At 38.3% G+C, this 26,088-nt stretch overlaps 1 protein-coding gene across 4 annotated transcripts in view; it reads right to left on the bottom strand.

The window, feature by feature from the left end:
• Positions 1–14,281: 14,281 nt before the first annotated feature.
• GK (glycerol kinase) overlaps positions 14,282–26,088 on the bottom strand; it is a 35,543-nt gene continuing 23,736 nt past the window's right edge. For 2 of the 4 annotated variants that reach the window (XM_010571312.1, XM_010571310.1), the window contains 5 exons: positions 25,750–25,834; positions 22,243–22,363; positions 20,584–20,727; positions 19,501–19,581; positions 17,861–17,952 (listed from right to left, as the gene is read on the bottom strand). In XM_010571312.1, the coding sequence (XP_010569614.1) occupies positions 17,861–17,952; positions 19,501–19,581; positions 20,584–20,727; positions 22,243–22,363; positions 25,750–25,834 (523 nt within the window). Of the gene's footprint in view, positions 14,623–17,860; positions 17,953–19,216; positions 19,582–20,583; positions 20,728–22,242; positions 22,364–25,749; positions 25,835–26,088 lie in introns of those variants that run through there. The other 2 variants (XM_010571313.1, XM_010571311.1) reach the window with 2 other exon arrangements.

Below are 26,088 nucleotides of genomic sequence, written 5' to 3'. Positions count from 1 at the left end.
GTAATAATCTATCAGCTATGCCCAGCTAATGCTAAGGCAGTTGCAAATACATGCTTGTAACGCTGAAGTTGCCATTCAGCAAAAGCTTTCCACTCCAAATCCAGACAAAAACAAATACAAAGGGGTTAAATTTCTGGAGTATGACATAATGCATCTTGATCGTGTCGCTGTATGAAAGAAATTTAGATCCACAGACAGGCAACCGATCTAGCAGGTACAGCAAATCTCAGGCTGACATCCTCGTCTTTCTAGCGGTGCAGTGGTCAGTTTTACGTAAGCTTCATCGAGATCCACGTGCCACAGCTCCTACGCTGAGCAGACATGCCGTATCCTCAGTCCTTTGCTAGGTGCAGCAGAATTACCAGGTACAAACGTGCTTAGTAGGCCTCTCTCGAGGTCAGCGCTGCGCTGCTGAGTCTCTTGGTAAAGCTGAGATAAGCCGTAAACCAAAGGAACACCAGGAAAGCTTTTCTTACCCTTTCTCACCACCAAGCCTACCAGACTCATCAAACAACTCCGCTAATCCTGAGCTAGAATAATGAAATACTTATTTTTCTAACAAAACAAGCCAAGAAAAAAAAAATTTTTTTTGAGATGTTAAGCAGCTGGCCTCCAAGAGGACAGCATCAAAACCACCGTGTCCCCCCAATATTCTCCGCCAGCAGCAAAGCGTTACCGCTCGCCCCACTCCAAGGGCGAACCACAGAAACGATCGTCGTGTGACCGGTCCGCAGTCGCGCGGCGAACACGTAGCGGAGCTGGGTCCGTACCTCTTGTGCACACGATGTAAGCCCAGCCCTGACATCAGCGGCGCTACGCAAGAAAACGTCATCACTGTTTTCTTAATCAGTCACATAAAGCAAAATTAAACTGACAGTACTATACAATCTTCATTCTTAGTACAAGTTATTGGACAACTGCTGAAGGAAATAAGTGTGAGCAAGTCATAGTACTGGTAAAAAAACCCTGAATCAGCTTTCTAGATACTGTCAGGAAAATCTACTTTACCAAAAGTCAGTATAATATGAATTAACTAATTAATGATTTACATGTGTTAACTTACTACAAAAAAGGTTCAATATAGGTAATAAAAGCCTTGGAAATTAAGGAAAACATCCTTTGTTACATCAAAATTAGAAACAAAAAAAAGACAGTGGTTTTAGCATTGTACCAAGGTAAAAATAAAACCCTCCCTGTGGAGGGATACAATGCATTAGCTGGTCCTTACCAGTTTTGATGAAATTTAAATAAGTAAATGGAAAGTCTTAAAAAAATGCAGAAGAGCAACGTAAAAGACGTTTGCTGTCAGTCCATAACTCAAACTGAGTTATCCCCTCTGTTGGATGCGCATCAGCTCCGCCACAAATAACTGCGAGATTGCTCAGACTGAGCCTGCGTAAAGCAGGCTCAGATGAAGCATTATTTTATTACAGTTTGGTGCATGAGTTTATGCTCACCAAAAATCATGACTTAAGTATCGAGCCTGCAATGCCATTTTTCATACTAAAAAAAAAAAAAGCCTCTCACACAAAATCGATTTCAGTAAAAATTCTCAGGGTAAGGTACAAGGAGAATGTTTCAAAACCTAGCTACAAAGGAAAAAAGGAGCTCCCTTCCTCCAAAACTTCTCCCAAAATCCACCTTGTCACAGGCAGGCCCTCTGTGTTGCTGCCCCGAATTAGAGCATCTGGGCCGCTGGCAAAAGCGATGCTGGGCAGCAGCCCTTAAGAGGGTGACCACGTCGGTTAGACATCTTTCTTTTTTCACCGCTCCTTTCTAAGTCATCTGGAGATACCTGAATTTATCATATTCACGTAACTCCGCCTAAAACAAACTAGATCCACATAACGCAAGTAAAACATTCACTGAGAACTACCTAGGACCGATTTGAATGTACGACAATTCTTAACGTACTTTACAGGAATATTTATGAGAATGGAATAACCGTGGTGTCCAGCGTTCGACATGCATTCTTGTAACACCTGAATTACAATACTTAAAGAGTTTACAATGTAGAGTAAAAGGTATTACACTGGAACATACAGTTTTATTTATTTATAGAAGCCAATTTTATTATACAGGAAAACATGGAATGAATCAGCACTAACACTAGTGCAATTTCTTATTTCCAGCACTAACACACCTTTGCAATAATGGAAACTCAGTGAAGGGCATTAATGGAAAAAGTCTCATTGGTGTTCATGTGCTCTGTTCTCCTTTCAGTAAGAAAAAGCTTTTTTTTGTCCACATCTTCCAATGCAACCTTTTCAATCTATTTGTTACTTGTTTTGATAGTTCAGACTGTAAAGGCTGAGAGAAGTACTGTAGATACGAGTCCAGGCAAACCAGAGAATGAATAGCGAAATTTGGTGCCAGAACATGGAGGTTACTTTATCTTGTAAACATAATGACAAGGCATTTAGAACAAGGCTCAATATCATCAAAGTAAATAGCAAATACCCAGCAGTCCATTTATTTTCCTTTTCTTCCTATCAGAAATAATTACCATTTAAAGATCCCTACCTGAAGACCTACCATCTTGAGAAAAAGATCAAAAGTAATAATCACATCCTTCAAAACTGATAAGAAATGAAACTGTACAAATTAAATTTTCCCCATTTTGTCTGGCAAAAACTGTCAATCATATAAGGTAGAGCAAACAATTCTCTGATTAAAAGAGCAGAAGCAGCACATTTTTTCCACCCAAAGAGAAAGTAGAAAAAACTCCACAGCAGATTCTATGTAAAATACAGACATTAGACACTGGAGGAATATAAAAGATGCTGTGGCTGAGTTTCAGGTTCGCTGTAGCTCTCTTTCTTTTACTGCAGTTTATAAAATTATTAAAGCAGACACTCAGCACAAAGCCCTTTTCATACTTCCCTATCTGCAGGGAAAGTTTGAAATTACTTTTCCTCAAATAAAGCCTCTCCACCTTATTTCATTTCTATTAAGTGGGGCACCGAAACCTGCAATAAAAACAACTGAATAAATTATAGATACCATGCTATTTTTAACATTCAGAACATCTTTTACCTGGTAAAAAGAAGAACCGATAAGGAGTAAAGCACTGGTAGCAGGCTTTGGGGTTTTTTTTCCTTTGTGCCTAATCTTCACAGCTCCCCAGAATAACACAGAAGTAACTTTGCCAGTTTGGTCTTGCTTTATTCACTGGACCCAGGTGGAGGTACTTACTGGTACCCTATCAGGTGCATCCAAGCAGTGTTAAGGGTTTAGCCCCCTGCGGTGCTCCACGGCCCTTCTGAGCACATTCCTCTTAATCTCATTCATGCAGTCAGCATTTCTAGTAAATTTAATATGAAATGTCAAGGCTTGCATTTAAAATTCCCTAAACAATTCTTCCCCCCCCCACCCCAACACAAGCATTTAAGCCCTATTGAGGAAAAAGTGTTAGCTGGAGCAGTTCATCATGATGTCGTAGGCTATTAAAGGAAAAACTGAAATGAAGTTGTAAAGCAGAACTAGATACAAGGCTTAATTTGGGGATTTTCTTCTTCTTTATGTCTCAGTCTATGTTTCATATTCAAAGAAGATGATACCTTCTTCCCCATGAAGCAGTACAAGGAAAAAAAAAAAGGAGCATAACTATAAGAAAAAGTGTAGTCATGAAGCAGAGACAAAAATGAAAAACAGGCACTGAAGTGAACGTGAGCTATTGAAAGAGAAAAAGGCATAAGGATTTTTTTTTTTTCTGAATAAAAAAGCATGCATTCAAATTTAAAGTGTAATTAAACAGAAGGCTGGCTGGCAATCTAATATAGGTAAGATATCAAATAAGCATTGCACAGCATTTTGGCTTAACCAAGCCGGTGAATGAAATAAAGACAGTATGTCCCAACTCTTAACATCACCAGAAATTAAGGTATATCTGAATTGCCGGTACCACTAGGTATAAAATTACTTAGAGTCTTGTCCTTTCAGAGGCTAGCCTGATCATCTACCACACTTATTTCCTAGCTAAAGGTTTGATATTAGATTCCAGTACTGCCTGTGTTGTCCAGAACTCCTAAATTAATGATGTTAAATATTTCCGTGCCTTGAAGCAATAAAGAAACTCAAGTAAATGCATTACAAAAGCTATAAAAAAAAAAAAAAAAAAGAAAATTTCACGCATACACATATTAACTCCACCTCACTTAGACACTTTGGTGTCCAGCAAAGTAAGCAGCCTCGGGGTCTGTCTCCCTCTGCTAACCACGTTGCCCCTCTGCAGGGAACCGTGGGATGTAAGTCCAGATGTTAACTCAAGTCCAGATGTTAACTCAGGTCACCGAAGATCCCGACTGCGCCCCAGCGGTGACTTTCTGTGCCGAATACAAACAGGGTCAAAGCTGTGAAACTTCAGACTACCTAAACTGGGGGCATGGCACAGCTGCACAAGAAAATACTGTAGCTTGAAAACCTTTTAGTGCGCTTTAGTTAGAGAACGTGATACCCGCATCCAAGGACGTCCTTGTTTGGAGAGGGAAACCAGCAGGATTCAACACCGGGTGCAGAACCATCGGTCTCACAAGGGTTCACCACCCAGATGCCGCTACAACAGGGCGGCACGTTGTCCTTCGGCTGGCGGGTCTCTATGGAAAACCAACGTGCGAAAGGTCCGAGCCCTGAAAGCACACACGCAAACGCAGAGGTTAGGAAGTTTCCTCAAGGGAGGGGGAAATTTTTAGCCATCAGGTTGGTATTTGATTTTTTTACGGTGTCCCTGGTTAGTCCACAATTTATTTACACAGCAGTCCAACATGTAAATGCCATGGGTTTAACATAAAATTGTAATAATGAGGGTCATAAATCAGCTAATAGTGGAATGTTGTGTAATGATTAACTGAAAAGCCAAAATAATAGAAAGTAATAAACAATCATGTTACGGTAGAAAGAAAAACCCTTTGCTTTTCAAACATAAAGGGTATGAGCCCTCACAGACAGTCATAGAAACTTCAGGTTTGTCGTCTGGCAGCTGGAACTGTTCTTCCTTACATACTATGTGGAACTAATGGTTTTCCAAAAATAAACAGTCGTCGTGACCTTGAGTAACAAATATGTAGCTTTTGAGGGTGGTAAAATTCCTTAACTTTTCAGGGTTCTTCTGGCTGATTCAGTAATGACCTGCTAGTGCCTTTCGAAGGATAAATATAACATAAAAATCAATACTGAGTTACAGAAATTTTTGGTACCTTTCCCATTATTGATTAAACTCTTTTTACAATTTAAAGCAATGAAACATTTATTACTTTTTCCAACTTTTTTTCCCCTGAAAAATTCTTACTCCGGTTTTGCCGTCCTAGCTTTACGCTTCCTGATTTCACCTTGCTTCAGGCACTCTAGAGATTTCAAAGAGTCTGTGATGTGAGATACACCCCAAGATTTTCCCTACTTAAATTTGTTCTGTCTATTTTACAAAGTCTCCTAGAAGGACAATCGTTTAAAAGACTGCTGTACTGGATCTGCATATTCATCGCTCGCATTCATCAAGGAGCCCAGACCTCTTGCTGCTACTGGGGAAGCGTGCCAGTTGTTCAGAGCTGATTTCTTATTCTGGAAACACACACCTACTTCTTTCTCACTGAAGCTGATGTTAACATTAAAATACAGTTAAACACCTTTTCCGAATGGAGGCGTTTCTCTGGATCAGAGCTATTACCTCCAGCACTTTGTCCTGGGTATAATTTTCTTGCATTTGCCTGTCCTGAAAAGACAAAGAAGAAATGCACCGTCAGTGGAAGCTAAAATCCCTTCCTGTCCTTCAACTAAAAGATGGGAAAAGCACAAGAGAAAATACAACAAAAGTACTGACTAGACATCTTTTGATTTACAGATATATATTCATCTTAAATCATGTTTCGATTATAAATAAAATAGGGATAAACTGTTCCTTCATTGGTTTTTTATAAGGCTCTTAAGGTATCAAATGGCAACATGCATCGATAGATTTGTTTAGTTGCAAACCCAAGGTGCCATGCATTCACAACTCATAGAGACTTATTATGATATCTGCTCTCATTTTTACACTTCACCTTTTAAATACTTACACAAAAATCAGCTTAAGCAGACCAAAAAACCACTCAGAGCACAGGCTGTGTTTTGCACATCACGTAATTCATTTTGGGGTTTATATGAAACAGTACCAAAGATCCGTACCAATTTCAAATGAGAGGTACTGCACTTACCGATGCCCCAGCATACCGAGCTATACGCGCTGTGCAATTTCAAATTGAGATGTGGTAGCAGATACCAGAAAACTGATGCATCTGTTTAAACTCCGGGTTCATTCCATGGAAAAGGTGCAGCCATGTTTCAGTGCTGGGTGAAAGGAGCTTCCAAATTGTCTGGAAAGCGTTGATGTATCTTATAGAATTTAAAGGCAATAGCTTTCTTTTTCTTAAAATCCAAGTACAAATCCTTCCTCATTGCATTTACTAAGTTGTCCAGGTTTCAGCTGGGATAGAGTTAATTTTCTTGCTAGTAGCTGGTATAGTGCTGTGTTTTGGATTCAGTATGAGAAGAATGTTGATAACACAGGGATGTTTTCCGTTGTTGCTAAGTAGTGTTTAGGCTAAGGTCAAGGATTTTTCAGCTTCTCATGCCCAGCCAGCAAGAAGGCTGGAGGGGCACAAGAAGTTGGGAGGGGACACAGCCAGGGCAGCTGACCCAAACTGGCCAACGGGGTATTCCATACCATGGGGTGTCATGCCCAGTATATAAACTGGGGGGAGTTGGCCCAGGGGGATCGCTGCTTGGGAACTCACTGGGCATCAGTTGGCGAGTGGCGAGCAATTGCATTGTGCATCACTTGTTTTGTATATTCCAATCCTTTTATTATTATTGTCATTTTGTTATTGTTGTTATTATCATTATTAGTTTCTTCCTTTCTGTTCTGTTAAACTGTTCTTATCTCAGTCCTCGAGTTTTACTTTTTTTTTTTTTCCCAATTCTCTCCCCCATCCCACTGGGATGGGGGGAAGTGAGTGAGCGGCTGCGTGGTGCTTAGTTTCTGGCTGGGGTTAAACCATGACACTAAGCACATAGCAAGCACTGAAATAAATGCTGCTCTGAGATGAGTCAAAATTTTTCCCTGTGCAAGTTAATGTAAGAACAGAAGTACTGCCTGATATGAGCAGAATTTGTAGCAATTGTTTGAGGCTTGTGCTTGGGGAGGAACAGGGTAAATCACGCATGCACTGCTGTTGTGAGAGGTCTACGTCAGCCAGAAAGGGACTGACTGCTTCTTCTTCATTTCATAGTCATCACATCATTATCATCCTCCCACCAGCAGCCCTCGACTCCGCTCCACCAACACTCGCAAAGCAAATGGTGGACGAGGACGCGCACGCCCCGGTGACCCTCCCGCAACCCGCTCTCCCGAGCCTCAGCAAGTCCCCAGGACCACTGGGAAAACCTGGCTGGGTGGGAAATGCCACCAGAGTCAGCGGCGGTCGGCAGGTCCCCATCTCTGCGGCATCCCAGGCGTGACCCCCGCGCCGGGCGAGCCGCACCGCCAGTCCTGTGCCGGCGGCCACTGCACAGGGTTTTCCGGCAACAGCTTCCCTGGAGCTACTGGAAACCCCAGTGGACAGCCAAGCCACTTTTATTCCCACTATTTGCACTTAATTGGCTGTTATTTAATGATGGGAAGGATAAAAAAGATGTCCTTGGGCACTGGCTAACTGCTTCTGCTGATGATGAAAATAAGGAGAACGCGTCCTGTCTTCTCTCGATCCCAATTCATAGTCTGGGGAACTGCTGGAGTAAACCATCTCTTTAGACGTAGCCATGGTCCAGTCAACATGCGCCCACATCCCTAAACCTTCTTCACTTCTTCCTGCTCACTCTGATGAAGTTTAAGCGTTTGAAAGTGTTATTAATGTGCAAACAAGCCCAGATCAGACCCCAGAGACCCAATCAACAGCCCACTACACAATCTTTTTTCTGGAGGAGCTACGTAAACATCACTTGGCTGATTTTAAATGACTAATCACGGCTTGGAATAGCAATGTTCTCATCAAAAATTGTTTCTTACCAGCAATTAAGTTCTGGGGTTTTAACTGCCTTTGGGGTATTTTACATAAGCACTGCTCCTTAACTCCATCAGGAGCAGCAGAAAGAGAATGAAGGTTATTTTGAAACTAAAATGGTCATGCAAGGCAACAAGCACTCTGGCTCAAAACTTGATCTGGAGCTGATGGGTCATCACAGTTAATGTAAAATAGATCTGTGATACAATATAAATCATACAACTCCCACTGGGCAGCCTGGAAAGCACAATAATTAAAAGGATTTTACATATTCATCCACCTACTCACATTTTCATTTTAGAATAGTCTGTGAACTTTTTGCATTTTAATAATGAACCGCCTTATTCACTGTTCTGCACCCCCATCAGAAAAAAAATCAAACTACAATTAAGATAATTATTCATCATATTATAGATTAAATCCTAAAAAGCAGAAATTACTATTAAATTAAAAATAGGGAGTCAGGAAAATAAAAATCAGCTATTCGACATATTATGACTGTATGGAACACTATAGTGTAAGTTTCTCTTTTAACACTTCACAAAGGGAAGTAATGGAAAAATAATTAACTTCAAGTAAAATAATCCTGACATACTCACACTACTCTACACCACAGAGAAAAATAAAAGGTACATAGAAATAAAGAGAAGATAAGCTCTAGTAGACCCAACAGATTTTCTATCTAAAAGCTGTTTCCCCAAGTCCAGTTAGAGGACAGAAAAATGCTGCCAAGTCCAACAGCTCAAACACTACATGATTTGAAAAATAGATTTTTTTTTTATCTTCTTCTTGTGCTTGAGAAAAGGTGAAAACTGGATGCTTTAAAATATGTTTATATATATAACCACACCTGCAAGTAATAATTTTAGTCCAGAACTCTAAGTACTGTGAAACTTGTATTAAAATAATTCAAGTTAACAATGGCAATCCCATTAGGTGGAAAAGTGATCCCTAGGGAGGGAGAAAGTGGAAAAGCAAAGAACTGATGGCCACAAAAACAGCTGCAGTGCCCTGGAGGAAGGGAATAAATCCTATATATCGCCCGTGCCCCTTAGAGTATATACCTACCTACCTCCATTTGGTAAATACACTGTCCCTGGGGCAGTAATGAGATATCATGAATTTCCTTACCAGTTAAAAGGCTAATTGCAGCAGAGAGGCTGTGGCAGTGAAAAACATCCACTCCCACCCCACTGGGATGAGTAATTTCCTAATGAAGAGCTTTAGCTTCCACCCCAGAATCATGGCTGTATCGTTGAAACCTGTTTTGGGTATAGCTGTAAATAATTAAATGCCGCTGGCTGCAACTCATTTATTGACCACGCAGGAGTGCCACCAGGGCTTTTCCTAATTCATTAATAAGGAGCAGCGGAGTCTCGTATTGCCAAATGGGTGAGCAGTAATCAGGAGGAAAGCATGTGCATTGGGTGAAGGAGTACGGCAGAACAGCGAATTCATCTTTAATATAATACTGGATACCGTAACACCCAGATAATACTGGATCCTGACTATATGAGGCAACAAAAAGAAGCCGGCTGACAATTCTTCCGTTTGAGTGAGTTTTGTGACCTTTTCCAGCCGCATCCTCAGTAATGGCGCTTTGGCTCCGACTGGAGCTAATCCTGCAAAATCTGATCTTCATATATTGGACTGCCCAAAATAAATCCCTCTTTGCCTGACAACATCTCTTTCCTGGGGAGAGCAACCAACAGCAGCTGTTGCAAAGGGCACAGCCATTCTTTTTTCTTATTTCTCAGAAACCGTCAAACTTTCTTCATCTGCAAAGATAAAACCAGAAAAACAGGAGGAAGAAAGGCTGCCAGGCGTTCTCTCCCCACAGAAGCAGGGTGAGGGTCCAGATGGAGAACCCCCAGCTCCTTGTTCCTGTTCTGAAACGGGAATGCTTTTACCGACGTGGAGTCCACACTCAAGGTGATGGAGTAGATACGCAAACCCAACTTCATAAACAATCAGCTGTTAGCAGCCTTCTGAATGGAGAAAATGTTTGTGGTTTTTTTCAGGGCCGGAGAAGAGAGGGGCATCTTGGAGATGCCTGGGCAAAGGTTGTGGCTCAGTGTAATTTCAAGCACCACAACGATGAGAACCCACACCTTATGCACTACAAACCCTCTAACTTCAAAATATAATTAAAAAAAAAAAAAAGGAGGCATGGATCCTACTTACGTCCTTTTTCTTCACTATGGAACATCAGTTCATTCCAAACTCCAGGCAGTATCCAAGATTAAATACCCACAGAGAGAAAGAAATTACTTAATTATACTTTAACGGCTACTTTGTGCCTACAGACTATTAGGTCTGTGCGTAACCTTGGCACTGGAACTTCATGACTTCTGAGTGAAAATTTGTAACATTAACAGTCTTAGGGGAATTTCTGTAAACGAGAATTACCACACCTCTTGGGTTTTTTTTTTATTATGAAAGAGCTCGCTGTCTTTCCTCATATGTGTTTAGTACTACACAGTTACTGCAAACTAGTTTGGCAGTCCTGACCTACAGTGTGTAAATGAACTGCTCATATGCTGATGTTATCTTTGCTTCTATTGGAAGGTAGTACAGCTGTGACTCAGGTATTTGCATAAATATTTAAATTACAATTTCAACATTTTCATTTTGAGAATACTGTGCCAAATGCTGCTGTGATAGCTTCAAAAATGCTACTTTGAAAGGCAAGTGGGAACAACTGATTCTTTTTAAATGAAACTATAACAAAATCTTCCAACAATTTCAGATATTCAAGGATATTCTGTAACCCAGTATCATCTCAATGTTATGACCTTCAACCATCCTGTTGCTTGTTACATTGATCTACTACTGCCTTAAGCTGGGTTCTGAACTGCTAAAAATCTGGTATGTTTTTTTCTATCTTTCTTAAGTGCTTATCTATCTCTCACAACAAATAATAAAACCGTACCTGCATATTCCAATAAAAAACGTGCACATAAATTGGGACTCGGTATTTCGCATACTCATGAGTAAACAAATAACCTACCTCAAGAATAGCAAATAGCATTCCAAGAGCTACAGATCCAGGCTTCTTTAGATGGAAAGATTATGGCTTGGATGCTGGTATGGCTATTAAGAAGCTTGTTTGTATAGAGTTCCAATAATAGACCAGATATTGTATTAGCTTTTGTTGAACAAAAGTTCTTTATACGTATAAATTTCTGGTACTAAGTACATTAATAAAGTTCTCATCTCATAATACTCCAGCTTGATGAATCATGAAATTGGAGTATGCTCTTGTGCAGCACAGCTAAGGGCAAGGCTGTAATTTTGCCGTGTGAAAGGAAGACACCAGAGCCTCACGAGCAGAGGGAGAAGTCTCATATTGAGCAATTACATGTGACCTAAAGTTTCTGTGTGATGCGATATATAAATGCCCTTTTCTTTTTGGAGGGGGGGTGTGTGTGTGTGTGTTTCTGACTCACACAACTGATTTTGATATAGGGGACTAAAGACTTTGTAAAGACTGTGGATGAAGGCTGTATCCTTGGCATAATTACGCAGCACCAGATGTGCAGAATACAACTGGGAGCTACAGAGAGACAGAACAAACAAGAATCTGGCAGGCACCCTCCACGCATACACGTACCCCCACGCTTCTTCCTTAAAATAACAGAAATACCTTCCGCTCCTGGCTAGTCCCCCCTGCAATGTTTTCTATTCCATGAACATTTCCTCCCCCAGCTCAGAATGGCTTTTTAATCTGTGGCAATTACCAGACCATGGTGTAAGAGCAAAAACCGTTTGGCCTGTTGGTCGGCCATGTTGTTCAGATCAAACCTGTTTTACGACCATGTTCCTTTTCGTCGTTTTACTTGTGTTTTCCTGCTTTTTCCTGAATATGGAGGGATTTGAAGAAATGTAGTTTCTAATCCAGTCCTTGAAACTGAATGTATCAGTGAAACGCAGGATGCAGTACTGCAGGTATTTGATCTGTGTTTTTGAGTAAGTTAAAGCATGTGTCTGTGATACTTAGAGACGGTGCTCTGTTGTTTAATATGCATCAGCGTATACTAATGCCTCATGTAAAAAACATCAATGAAAATGTGTCTGAAAGATAATGTGCAAGAATAAACTGACAGCTTACAACAATTTATTTAGGGTATTTTAATACCAAGTTAATGCATTTCTCAAGTAAGAATTTATAAATCTGGTAATTTATAGAAAAAAATAAATCACAGCTTCACAAAAAGCTAACTTTCAACAGTTTGTCCCCTCCCCCCCCAAGATGCAGTTTACAATATATTTCAACTATGTTGGTAGAAAGTCATCAGTGGTGTGAAATTCTTAAAAAATATTTGCAACAGGAATTGAAAATAAAATAATGATTTTTACTCAGTGAAAAAGTAACAGGAATTGTGTTTCCCAGTAAAAGATACGTCAGAAAAGCAGCAAAAAAAATCTCCCTCCTACTTATTATGTGCTACCTTTCCCCCTGCTACATACGTCATTGGCAAAGGCAACACTTCAGCATTAATCGTTCCCAGGTTCAGTACTTCAGTGTTTTTGGCAAGAAGTCGTACTCAGAAGTCCCGTGGTTGAGGTGTGTGCTGCCCTCGCCCTGCGTGCTCCAAAGGCTGCTGTTACTCCTGTTCTTGGGGTAAGGTGGGATCAGCAACAGCTCCCAGTAAAGCTAAGGAGCATAAAGATTTTTCTATGGGTTCCTGTTCATTTTTCACTCTTTCTTCACCTCTCCAATACAAACTGGAAAACCCAGAAATTTTAGTTGTCACACCTCACATTTGAGTATTTACAGGAGATATGGGATTTGAATGATATATTTTCACCCATGCACAAAAAAATCCCTTCTGTGGAATTTATACACGCAACCACAGGACAAAAAATGTTCCTTCTCTAACTTCTTAACTAAAAGTCACATTTTCAAAGGTCATTGCACTTGATAATAAAAAGGCAATTAATATGCATTTGATATTAAATATATTGTACAGACTTGAACTTCTGTGCAATCCATTGCTTCAGACACACACATATTTAACATCTTTTTAAAAATTAAGCCTCTAATCATAGTTTAACAAAGAAAAAACTTTTTAAAGACTATTTTTTAAAGACAAAAATCTTTAAGAACAAACGCACACAAAAAAAAGCTCCCTTTAACTCCTAGTGCATTTAAACACATCTTTGAAATTCTCCATGTTGTTCCCACATTTAACCTCGCTATCATTCTATACTGATCTAATGACAGTATACAAGAACACATTTTCTCTTAGCTAACCAATAAGGCTGACATTCATCATGCTGTTGGTACAAACAGGAAAGCTGAAGATAAGATTATCGCCTCACTCCGTTACCTGTGGAGGACAAAAAGTTTCAAAGTGGACGCAACTCACTTGTCACGCATGTTGCCTGTGAATTCCAGTAGCCCACTTCAGATGCCAAGTGCTTACTCTTCCAAGCCAGGGTTTTGGGTTGTCTCAGCGTATTTTGTGACAACTTGCTGTTAAAACTATGGACATGGAAACTGAAAGGGAGATTTTGGTCCCTGAGATATACTCAGTGAGATCAAGAACTAAAGCACTGATATTTAATTTGGAGTGGACCCTGTCTAAGAAAAACTAAGTTAGCTTCAACTTTCAAAAGTTTAACAAATAGTCACTAAAATATCCTTAAGCAGGATGACAGAATATATGCAGTATTGGTCAAGAAAAGTGCATTGTACAGAGTAGTTTTAAGAGTTATCAGTTGCTGAGGACCAAGAAGCTGTCCTGTCAATAGCATGCTGTATCAAACTTGTCTTTCCAAACTAACACAAAAGCACAAGAACATGAAACATGACCTTAACCGAAATATCTATTTGCTCCTATCTCTTTAAATGTACAGACTTAAGTGTCTTAAATACTTATAATGGGCAAACTGACTGCATATGCCAGAAGCCAAACCAAACTTTTTAACTTTGTAATTGATCATTTCAACAGTACTCTGTGGACCATATCAGCAACCTCTTCATTGCCAAACCAGTGGCGATGTGTGCTACTGAAAATACATTTTGAGCTAGTGTTTAAAAGGTTTATACCACTGAAGGTGTTTCAGACCAGCAGCCACTACAATAAAACATCTTTGGCAACCATAGACATATGAAAGATAATTCACAGCAGCTGGAAGAATTGTAAGGTGTTTACAAAGTTCTACAGTGCACCATTAGCTCTCTGCAGTGTGTTGTATAAAGTACCAAACCCCTGAAAAGGACAGCTAAACATCTGACGTCATTACCTCAGAAGTTGCAGGGTTTTGTTATACCAACTTTCTCAAACAAAGCTAGGGCTTGTGAAATTTTAGAGGATGATGTGAGAGAGTCCACGCAAAGGCCTCCACTGCAGTTGGAGTTGATGAGGAAGGGAGCAGAGTAATGAAGGGCTGAAGACGAAAGTTTCAGTGTACCACTGGGAGGTTACTCAGGGACTGGCAACAGATGGATTCATGAATGTATTTAGTCACACAAGTAGTATAATCACATTGGTGGTGGAATCTCTTCAGACAACAAAACAAAACGAAACAAAGAAATCAGCTGCATCCAGAGAGTCCACTAAGCAGTCTCATTTACCAGTACCTTAAATAAGAAAGAATGTGCATTAGTAACATAGAATTTACTCTAAAGCATTAATAACACTCTATAACACAGATGAGCTATGAGAGGAATTCAGTGTAACCATCTTTGTTTTCAATTAATGCAGTTATAAATTAGATGTATCTTGTGACACCAGATAAGCCAGCACTTAAGTGTGTGGGATATGCATATAGCAGGAGAGAAGAGACCACACTATTGAGATGGGTAAATTTTTGACAAGTAGAAGAATTGAAGGAAGGTACTCTAAGCTTATTTTTTCTGAATATGAGCTCAGCTTTCAGCAATTTGGGAAATATTATTGCAACTAACTTGCAGAACTGCATAGCGATCCCTGTATGTAAATTAGTAGGCAATTTGACAGTAACTATCACAGCGCAAGAAACTAAAAAGGAAAAACAGAATCTTAAAAAAAAAAAATCCAAAGGGTATTTAAGCAGGAAGAATACAGCATTACTATCAGCATTGACACCTTATTCTGTGAGAACAAAGTCAAAGAATTGTATACCCCAGAAGTCACATAAGATCCCGTAGATATCCAATCCCTACTTATATCTCACGTGAGAGCTGCCAATTTAAGCATGCAAAGGCATTTCTTTAAATTTGAGTCTAATAAAATATAGTATCACTTTCAGTTAACTCCCACCCACCAAAAAAGTACAGCTACACAATATGTTGAAACCTCTCAGATGTCCACTTCCAAAACTAGTGTGAAAAACTTAATAGAGTCTTAGCACAAGGACACCAGTCACTACACACTACTTGCTTTAATAGTGAAATAAACCAAAACGTTTGGCCCTTTCTCCTCTGGGAGACAAGAATGAAGATCATAAAGTAAGCTACAAGTAATTGACCTGATTTTGATGAAATTACAAAATGATATAATGAAATACAGTATTGTTCTTCATATTCAGTCAAGAGGTGCTGCATGAGAAGGCAGTTAGTTTAGCAGTTCTGCAAATGGGTTTTTGCCACGTTAGTGTTCTCTATTCTGCCACAGCAGATTTTTCCTTTGCATTTCAGTAGCTGTAAAATCATGGCCCTGCCCTACAGAGACATGTTCAACAACAGCACTGTTGCCATGCAAGACTTACTGCTGTTTCAGCACATGAAGGATGAATTCAATCCTCAGTAGATTCAATCCTCAAACCTACTATACTGATGGCTGCATTGGAGTTCCAGTGTTTCATTAAAAGAGAAAATGTAACAAATTAATTAATGGAGTTCCTGTACTGAATTAGAAGGAAAGTCTGGCCAGGTAGTTCTGGCTTTTAAAAGCAAAAGGATATTTACCAGAGTAAATATCTAAGGGGGAAGCAGCCCTGCTCCAATCAGCAACACAAATTCTGTATGTCATGTCCTATTCTAACACATAGCTGAGCAAAACTACAACCTGTACATATCATCACTGATGCTATTCCTTGTTAGACATCATCATTTTTAAAACAAGTAACAGCTGGAAATTTCTTGCAACTTCTCCTGTCCCCAAGCTTACCATGTAAATAATATGCCAATATATTGGTATATAAAGTATCTATATCGGTATATATAGTAACTATATATATATAGTAACAGTAACTATACCAATAGTTATCTGTAGTTAACTATACTAATAGTTACTGTTATCTGAAAACAAGGGCGAAAATGGGTTCTGAAGGCCAGAGGGAGTTGAGATGAAAATGTTTTCCACTTGTGGGTCAGAAAGTCACTGGCAAGCTTAGGGAAAGGACAAAAAAAAAAAATCTCTTTTTATGACTTCCAGCAGTGCAAGTTTAGATATTTAGAATCATAGAATCATAGAATCATTTAGGTTGGAAAAGACCTTCAAGATCATCGAGTCCAACCATGTATAGGCAGGTTACTGATTAGTAGTTTTTAAAAAGCAATAAGCCCAGTATTTAAGTTGCTTATCTGCCCACTTAACACTGATCTTCATATTATTTTAGGTGTCCTCCATGTGGTGAAGAACCTGACCTGGAATTAATATTCAAGTTGCTTAGTTCAGCTTGTTAAAAATTTACCCACTTATTCACAGCTGGTTTTATTTTATTCTTCATAATCAAGATACATTCCAGAGTTAGTAAATCAATGCCAATTCAGTTTGATTTTTGCCTAGCATTTGTTTAGTTTGATTTTAGTTCTCCTACAAGCTCAGACAGTCTCTTCCACGCAAGGAAAATTACAATTGAATAGTTAATTCAGGCTGAATGAGTAGAAACAAAATACAAACACATCATCACAGGAGCTTGCTAGAGTCCTCAATTGTCTGTTTAATTAACACCCCCCGCCCATCCCACCAAAACCAAAACAAAGAAAGAAAACTAAACAACCACCCCCAAAAAGCTTACTAAGCAGCAACAATGGCTATACTGTAAAATATTTTCTTTGGAATGAAATTATGAAACACAACAACAAAGAACAAATGGCATCACCATATAAACTTCTTTTTCTTATCATAAGAATATCTTAATGAAATGTCTTACTTCTGGCATAAGTAACTAGCCATCATTTATATTAAGAACTTTCTTTTAAAATAAAACATATATTAATAGGTTGAAGATGCATCTTCATTGCATATGCACACAGTCCCTTTCCCCAGTTTTGCAGATAGGCCTTTTAGGGTCTCTTCTCTTTACACAAAATGAATTCACTTATCCATCAAGAACAAAGTACAAAAAGAATATTCTATAGATTTAGCAGATGAAGATTTCTGACCATGCAATAGCTCCAAGGGGAGCAGAAAAATGAAAGGGGTGCATGAAGCCTTTCAGGGACAGAAGAAAAGTCTTTACTTTATTCAAACAAGATCCTCAAAATAAATTTAAACTTTATGAGAAGAAATATAAGATAAAGGATGGAACCTTATTCTAACTGCAGTGCATGCTGTAATGCAGGCAATGCAAAACTCTGCTAGGCTGCTCCAACCTATATGCCTTTTATACACTGTGTACAGTCTGCATAGCTAGACAAAGGGAGGGAGGAGTTCAAGGTTTCATGTGCATCTAACAATTACGAATTTCATGGCACATGAGGATGAATTCAAGATGGCATTCACTTGGTTCCCTTAGGTATCATATGTCTAATTCATATCCTCAGACACTCGTGTGCATGAACAACAAAAAGCATCAGTCATTTTTGCTAAAAAGAAACAGACGGAATACAAAAAAACCCAATACTTAAACTAGTGTAGATAGCTTTTAAAGTGATCTAGTTCAAATAATAACTAACCTGAGACGTACTTTGCTCCGATTAACATTATCATGCTACTCATAATAAAAAAACCCAAAGGCAGACTACAGAAGATACTAGTGTCACCTGATGTCATCCAGGGGAAGGTGTTTCCAGTCAAGCAAATCAAAAGAGAAATATATATATATAAATTGCAATATATGTGTTAAAAACCATATGAACAGCAAAAAGTAACAAATGTAGTGACATTTGCAGAAAAACTAAAAAAGATTATGCATAACCCCCACAATAATTCAAAACAGGCTCTCAATATAAGAGTTCAAATCCAAATTCCACTGTTAGCAATAGTAATTGAGTTGAGCCCATTTCTAGCATTCTTCAATCTTAAACACTCCCAGCAGGCAGAGACAAAGTTTCAAAGCAAGAACTAAGGAAAATAACATTTTCCTGTCCAGTGTTATAATCACTGAGGCTAAGTTTTGATAAACATATTTCACATGAGCTGAAGAACATGATCTAGTTTTATTTTCTGCAAGGCAGAATTTTCTATCCTTCAAAAGGAAATAAAGATATGTAAGTAAGATACGCATCAAGCACTTGGGATTTTAGGATCCATAACAGAGAATTTAGATGTAAGGCTACTAAACCATAATAGACCATACTGAAGTGAATCTTGTTACTTAGCATAAGTTACCTATTTCCCTTCCAAATAGCCTTGGCAGAATTGTTTGTATAACCAATGTGTTAAATAAAATACGTAAACCAACATATAAGATGGTAAAAAGAAAATTTTAGCTTTAGCTTTCAAGAATAAAGTAAGAGACTTCATGCAGCTTGAGGGCTGCAACTGTGGATTGTGGGCAGAGTTTCCATTTTGAGGATTCTTTACTTAATACTTTCATTCTAATAGTTTTTCCAACAATAGGGAAATGAAATTAAGATAAAGACCATAAATGATGTGTTGTAGGATGATTCAGGACTCAAACCTCATCCTGAAAAAGTGCTGAAATATAAATTCAAATTATAGATCATAGAAGACTGCAGGTTTTATTTAATTCAAACCTGACAGATGAAAAAGCCCTCTACGTCAAAAGAAAGATCTTGTTCAGTCCCTCAAAAGTGTTTGTATATTCTCTGTGTGTGAACAACAGGTCTATGAAATTCTTCACTTTATGATAACTTCTTGCTCTTAGCCCTTCTTGGTCAGATTTTGATGTGGCTATCAATCCCTCCTTCCTATACAGCAAATAATAAAAGCAAGATGTAGCAAGAAAAATCACAGGATGAAACTTTTCTCCTTTGCAACATGAGGTTATAGTATAAGAAAGTTTACAAAATCCCTGCACTGTCTTAGAATTGTGCTGTATCTCTTCTTCTAGGTAAGATTTTTTTCTTTTGTAAACCAATACTATTCTGCAAAACCTGCAGTTAGTCTGGATTTCATGTCCTCTGTTTTTAGAGCCCTACAAGATGTTGCTTGTGCCCTCTTTTCAAGAGGAAGACCTATCTATCTATTCTCCTGCTTTGTTTTCACAGTGGTTTTAAGTAGTAATTTTTAAATCATTGGAATAGTCCAGAGATGGTACGAACAGTAAAGGTCACCAAACTCAAGATCAGCTACCTAGGCTAACTGGCTAATTAGTAATACTTGACCTGCATTAATTTCTGGTTTACCATTTGAAGGAGCTTCAGATGTCTCCCAGCCCATAGATTTCAGCACAGCTTTCTTCCATCTGGCATAGCGATATTCACTTTCTGAAATTAAGAAATCAGCAAACAGAAAAGCCTCTCAATGCATACGAATACAACTACAAGTATTTAAGAAGCAAAGACTACAATATTAGCTTTCCACTCTTTTGCACAGTATAGTTTGTCTGCACAGAACAAGTATTATAAAATGCTGTTTTGAATACAAACCCCACCCCCACCCCAAACCCCCAAACAACCCAAACCCCCACAATTATGCACAGTTAGGAGAAATAAACCTTAAAAACCATTTTCTGCATGTTCACCAATAAGAAGATTTACAAGTAGGACAAAATGAAGCAATTGTTATTCATGCAGAAGCCCTTCAGTGTTGAAAATACTGTCTTGAAGTAGGGATTATAGCAGTAATTATAATCAAAATGGTAAGACAAAATTCTGTAACAAAAATTAAGAAATAACTGAAAAGACAAAAATGCATTTGTCTTGCACATGGATTAATTATGTCAAGAACATGCTTTCCATCTCTAGAAGCACTTAAGAACTGATGAAAAAGATAGTCAGCTAAAAAACAATGATTAATGTAGGCTTTTTATACCCAAAAGAAAAGTCTCTCCAAAACAGTCAGTCTGTCCTTTTTTCATCTGTGAAAACTCACAAATGCACAGGAGCTTTAGGAGACATCTTTCTCAGTAAAAACCTTTCAAGGTTTCTTTGATTTTGCTTCCTATAAATCAAAAACTACTAACTGCAACGCCCAGTGACAAGCTGCTTTCAAAAAGAAGAAAGAAAAAAACCCCAACACATTTCCTTGTGGAGTTAAGTTGTTTTAACCATTTCCCAGTCTTACTAGTCAATAAACGGACAAAACAGCAAGTGAAATGCACTTTTCTCTAAACCAAACACTACAAATCTGATATTCAATGTTTTTGAGGCTATTCACATATAGCTGTTTTTCTATCAGCATGTTAGACTGCAACAAAGAAAAAAAATGATCTGTTGGACATAAAACATTAAGTTTGCAACTTCTTAGATAACATGAAAGGGTTTTACCCTCTGGGTTGATCTGTGGTTCAAATCGTTCACATGTCACTGCTGTCAAATCTCCAGGATTCAGACTCCAAATTCCAACTCCTTCTGCAGCTCCTGCTGCCATAGCAGCTCCTAGAGCTGTTGTTTCAGGCATTGATGGCTTTACTGAAGTAAATTGCAGAGAAGGCCATGATGATTTTTAATGAAAGTCACCTTGATGACATCAGAACTAAAGATTTACATATATATCTAGAAAGATATATATTTTCTACAACTGCTATATGCTTCGTTTAAGTTTACCAACTGCAAACCTCATTTTATTGCCATTCACATGGTTATGAGGCTAACTTCACCTATGAGTCGTCCAAGTCTTTGAAATATCTCAGATGACTACTTCCTTCAAGACTGAATCATGCAATTGCTTATTTTCATACCACGTGCAGGGCTGCTGACTTCGACCATCAGTTTTCTTAGAGTACTCCTGTTAATAATATACTATTTTCTTGTCTTCTTGCTCCCTCCTCAAAGCAGTGATTACTGGCTAACTTATCAGTCTTGTTACCATGGTCTAGATGTTGTGTTATTAAAAGCACTTATACTTAGAAAAGGCATCTTAAAAGAGGTTACACACCTGTACTTACTAGCTTGTTTGCCTTCCACAGATGCTACAGAAGACCATCCCATCCCCAAGACGTGAATGGTAAATCTGTTCCATTAACTCTAGAACTGCCTGCTTATCTGCTTCAGGCAGAGGATCCTTTAAAATCTGATTTTTTTGATCATATCCTTTCATCTGTTAACTGTGCATCTGCACCGACAGTATGAGCCTTGTGCATTATGTATTATTAAAGGCAAGCTACAATATCTCTAGAGTTAAAAACTTTCCACTGAAGTGTCTCACATTTATGCATAAGGAACAACACGATGTTTTTCTAAATGATTTTCTAGAAACTGCATTAGGCAAGATTATTACATTTATGCAGCAAATTATCAGTCTTCAGTATAGATGAAGATATATAATATCCTGATGTTACTCAGTGACACACTGCATCCTTAGAAATGTTTATGTATAGCTTATAATACTCAGCAGCCTGAGATCTGCTACAGGTGTTAAAACATGACTTCAGAAAGATGCACCCTTTTCACTGATGCTGAAACGCTCCAAGTTTCAAGTGAGGTCTTTAAAGAGTTTTAGTGCATTGAAACACATCCTTCAAAAGCTAAAAACCCAAAGGTTTGTGCAGGCAAAGGGAACAGAATAAAGGGTATTTTCCATTTGCTGAAATGCAAGACCAAACATGAATGAGCAGTGGAGGTGCAAAGTTCTGATTTATCTCTGAGCAAGATTCTCAGGGCCAACGTTGCAGCAGAGCATTCATTTCACATTTTAAAATTGTTAGATGTTTAGAAATTGATATGACAACTTTAAAGTTCAATACTGTCATAGTGCTGTAATATTTCAACACAAGAAATAAGTCAGTGATTCTCTATGAAAGTGAATCTCAAAACTGGAAGCAAGATCTAAAAACTTTTTCTGAAAAAAAGCCCAACATTCTCAAGCAGTAGCAAAAGACCAGCAACAACAACAAAGCAAGCCATCCAATTTGTCCTCATTAGCCATTACAAACCAATGTTGTTTTCAGCTTTAAAAAGAAAATAGGAGTTGCAATTTCATCTTACCTACTGGAATACAGAGAATGTCTGATTGGAGTTGCATGAGGACTTTGTTATTGGTCATTCCTCCGTCTACTTGTAACTGATTTAGTGGTATCCCACAGTCCTTGTTTATGGCATCTAAAATCTTAAGTAAGAGTAATATATGTTATGATTTAACTGCAGAGAAATCCATGACACCCTCTGAGTATAAAACACTGATAATTCAGCATTTGCTAAAGAGAGCTAAGTAGATAATTCCCCTCCCCTACATATTGAGAGAGCAAAATAGAGGTAGTAACAACACAGTTTTGTTTAATTTACAGCAAATGCATTCTATTTATTACAGAAATCCTAGTGTAGGAGATGTTTCTCCTCTGATGCTCTATATCTAGCCTATGTGTTGGTTATATGGTCTGAGAGAAGAATTTTGAAGAAAAGCTGATGACAACTACAACATTTATTAAAGCTAATAAAGGAAGAAGTAATACTAAATGGAGTCCTTTAGCTGATTACAGTTTGCTAGGTACTTTCTCTAATTTGATGCATTAAAGAACTGAAAAATTAAAACGTTCAAACTGGCAGTCTGGAAGACACTTCAATAGGAACAGCTGAATGTTGAACTGTTTTGAAAGAGCAGCATCTTGAAATATTTTCCGTTAGTGGCTGAAAATTGAGAATTTTACATTACACGAGATAGACTGCAAAAATAAACTGTTAGTGTAATTTTTTGTAAAATTATGCTTCCTTCTTTTGGGCACAGTGGATAGCTGGAAATAAATGAAAAGTGTTGAAGTGTTTCCAAGGGATAATTAACTAAGAGTGAAGTATGTAATTCACTGATACCTATTGATATGCTTTTTAGAGGGTTTCCTAATAAGATTTGCCTCAAACCTTAGCTACTGGTAACACCATGGCATTATCCTACAAGCACCTATTAAATGCAGAATAGTGGATTTTATAGGGTTTTGTAAGGACAGACAATTAAATGTCTCATTTACATTTTTTAAGGTTAGTGCATAATTTTTGTTGACAAAGTTAGGCATTAACTAGTGCAGAATGATTTTATCTTTGTAATTTTTCAATTTATTTGAATAAAAAAAATGTGTGCTTTTCTCAGCTTCAAATGACAAAGCAACATAGACCACAAAAGAGACCAAACCTATAATGCATTCCGTGCTGTTCTGTAGTTCACAAGATACCTTATTATACAATCCTTACTGGGAAAAGTCAACATGGTTTTTTTTAAAAAAGAACAGAAAAATTGTAGGTTTGTAAGCTAGTAAAAGCTATATAGAGATCAGTTGTCCAGTAGATTCTACCCATTCCCAGAAAGTAAGTCGGCAAGGTCTGTCACCAGAAAATCTTTAAAGGAACTAAAAGAACTGCCACAGGATAAATAATGGTTAAAATTAGAAGTTAAAAGGCCAGTTTTCATGGTGGCAGCATCTATCCACAGGCCTGTGCTGTTCAATACATTAGAAATAACCTGGAAAAGAGGATTCATAGCACAGCAGCAAAGTTTGGTGGCAGTACTAAGCTAGTACTGCTCCCTACCACTTATTTCCTTCTTTTTGCATTCGTCTATGCTGACTTCACCTGCTTTTTTTACCTTTCAGAACTTCAGCAGTGCCTCATAATCTCAGCTTTACATACACATACTGTTGGAGGCTCTGGCTTTGTTCACCACTGTGCAAGAGCATGTTGGATCATGCACTTGGTAGAGATTAAAAAAATGAAAAGAATGCTAGAAATCAGGAAGGGATGAAGGAACAAACCAAATCATGATCATGCTGCTGCTCTCTCTATTGTACTGAGGTTGGATGAAAAGCAAGGTATCCAAGTATGTAAGTTTTGTCTAATGACAGCATTGTACAGCTCTTAGAACTGAAAAATTGCTTATTTTTTCATAATGCCTTCTGGAAGAAGAAACGTTACAAGTTTCATCTGTCTGCACAGGGAAGGAGCTTTTTGTATAATAAGGAAAAGAGACTTAGAAGGACTGGATGGCACAATAAACCAAGCAAAAACTCCAATGAACATGAAATTTGAGGTTTTTCCTGAAGGATACAAAAGACTTCCATTTTAACTGGAATTAAAACAAAAGAACTTTGTTTCTGACAGGACAGAACTAACAATGTATCTTTGAAAAATGTACACATATTTTATCTGTGTCACTAGGACTTAGTCTGTTAATTTAAGCGTGTCCAGAGACCTGATCAGGCACTCCTGTCATTGTGATAAAAGCACATTGTCTAAAGTATGAGGAAGTATTAGATCTGTTCAAACAGTTGACTTCACCCTCACTCAGTCTGACAGCTTTACTCCCCCCTCCCTCCTACTCCCAGCCACATGCCCTGTCTCTCATTCTGACATTTGCTACACTCCTCTGCGAGGCAGCTGAGGTCATTAATTCAGCAGAAAAATAGCCCAGCAAAAAAGAGGGATAATTTTCTGCTGGAAAGTTCATTGAGCTGTCATATGAGAGGGAATGGATGGGAGGAGGGACAAGGAAAGAGAGGAGCAGACAACAAACCGAACTATCGGTTCAGTTCCCTGTAACTTTACCCTGACTTCTAGTACCAGAATTAGAGATATATGCTACTTCCAAGCTCCTTTACAACTTTCTGAGGACTCAGAGGCTGTTAGCACAGCTTCAAAAGCAGACGCCTGGGTGAGATTTCTGGCTGTCTTTTTCCACATGAGTACTTTTTACTCTATTCTATGTTACTACAGAAACAGCAAGCTGCTTTCCTCCGCTCACATGGTTTTAGCCGGGTGTTATTTTAAAACTCAGTGTGTTTAAACATGAGCAGTTTAGAAACATGCAATCAAATTAAGGTTGACTGTTACCCTCTGAGGTCTAGGGATTTCATTTTCTCCTGTATTTGTATGGAACACAGGGAGTGTAAATTGATAGTAGATGGTGATATAAAGATTCTAATGCTCAGAATATACTGATATCAACCCCTTTGATTTGATTGGAGGATTCATTTCTTATGTGAGAATTTAGGTTTGCTGTTGCAGAACGCCAGCTAAGGTAATACAAGATGTAATGGGCAGGAAGTGAATCCAGATTTCCCTTGGTATGTTTGCTGCTGTCTTGCTTTAACTCATTTTTTGTTCTTGTGTACCAGAAGCAACATAAGCTATCTCTGTCACAGCAGACAATATAAAATGTAGTCTCCTACCAAATGCAACTTTTTAGTTATGGCACTGGCCTTGTCATTTCAATGTTTCTATGTTCTGCCTCTCAACATATTCACAAAGTATGTTCACCTTATTTTAAGTGCTGTTAAAAAGCAGCACTGCCACCCCAAAATAATGTACCACCCAACCACATCATTGTAGCTAAGCCCACAGGAACAATTTTTCAACATCAGCACCATGTAAAGAGAAGAATAGCATCAAAGTACAATATAAAGCATATGATTAATCTTCATTAAATCTCTTCAATCCTCTGTCTTCCTGAAGAGCTACGGTCCCTGTTATTATACTAATTTACAATGTATTTAGGACCCAATTTGCCTTTACCTCTCGTGTTTGAAAGCAAACCGCTTCAAGTGCAGCAAAGGCGATGTGGTTTTTATTTGTAAACTGAGTAAGGCCACAGATAATACTGTTGAAGAGAAAAAAAAAAACAAACAGTTAGGACATACTTCTTTACCAGACATACACCATTACTTCAGACCTAAGCTTTCTAATTCAAAACTCATTCAGTTCATTTGTATGAGGACTGCTTTTCAATATTAAAAAGCTTGTTTCTCTTTAATCTAAAGTCTCTCAGCCCTGTTTTCCTGACAAACATGGTTTCAGTGTCCAATCAATACAATTGCCATAAATTAAAATTTTATTGCCAGTCTGCATGCAGAT

This window comes from Haliaeetus leucocephalus, unplaced genomic scaffold (assembly GCF_000737465.1).
Source record: "Haliaeetus leucocephalus isolate CR32 unplaced genomic scaffold, Haliaeetus_leucocephalus-4.0 Scaffold317, whole genome shotgun sequence".
Classification (NCBI taxonomy): Eukaryota; Metazoa; Chordata; class Aves; order Accipitriformes; family Accipitridae; genus Haliaeetus; species Haliaeetus leucocephalus.
Note: the sequence above shows the minus strand (reverse complement) of the source record. Positions and strands in the feature narration are given on the sequence as shown.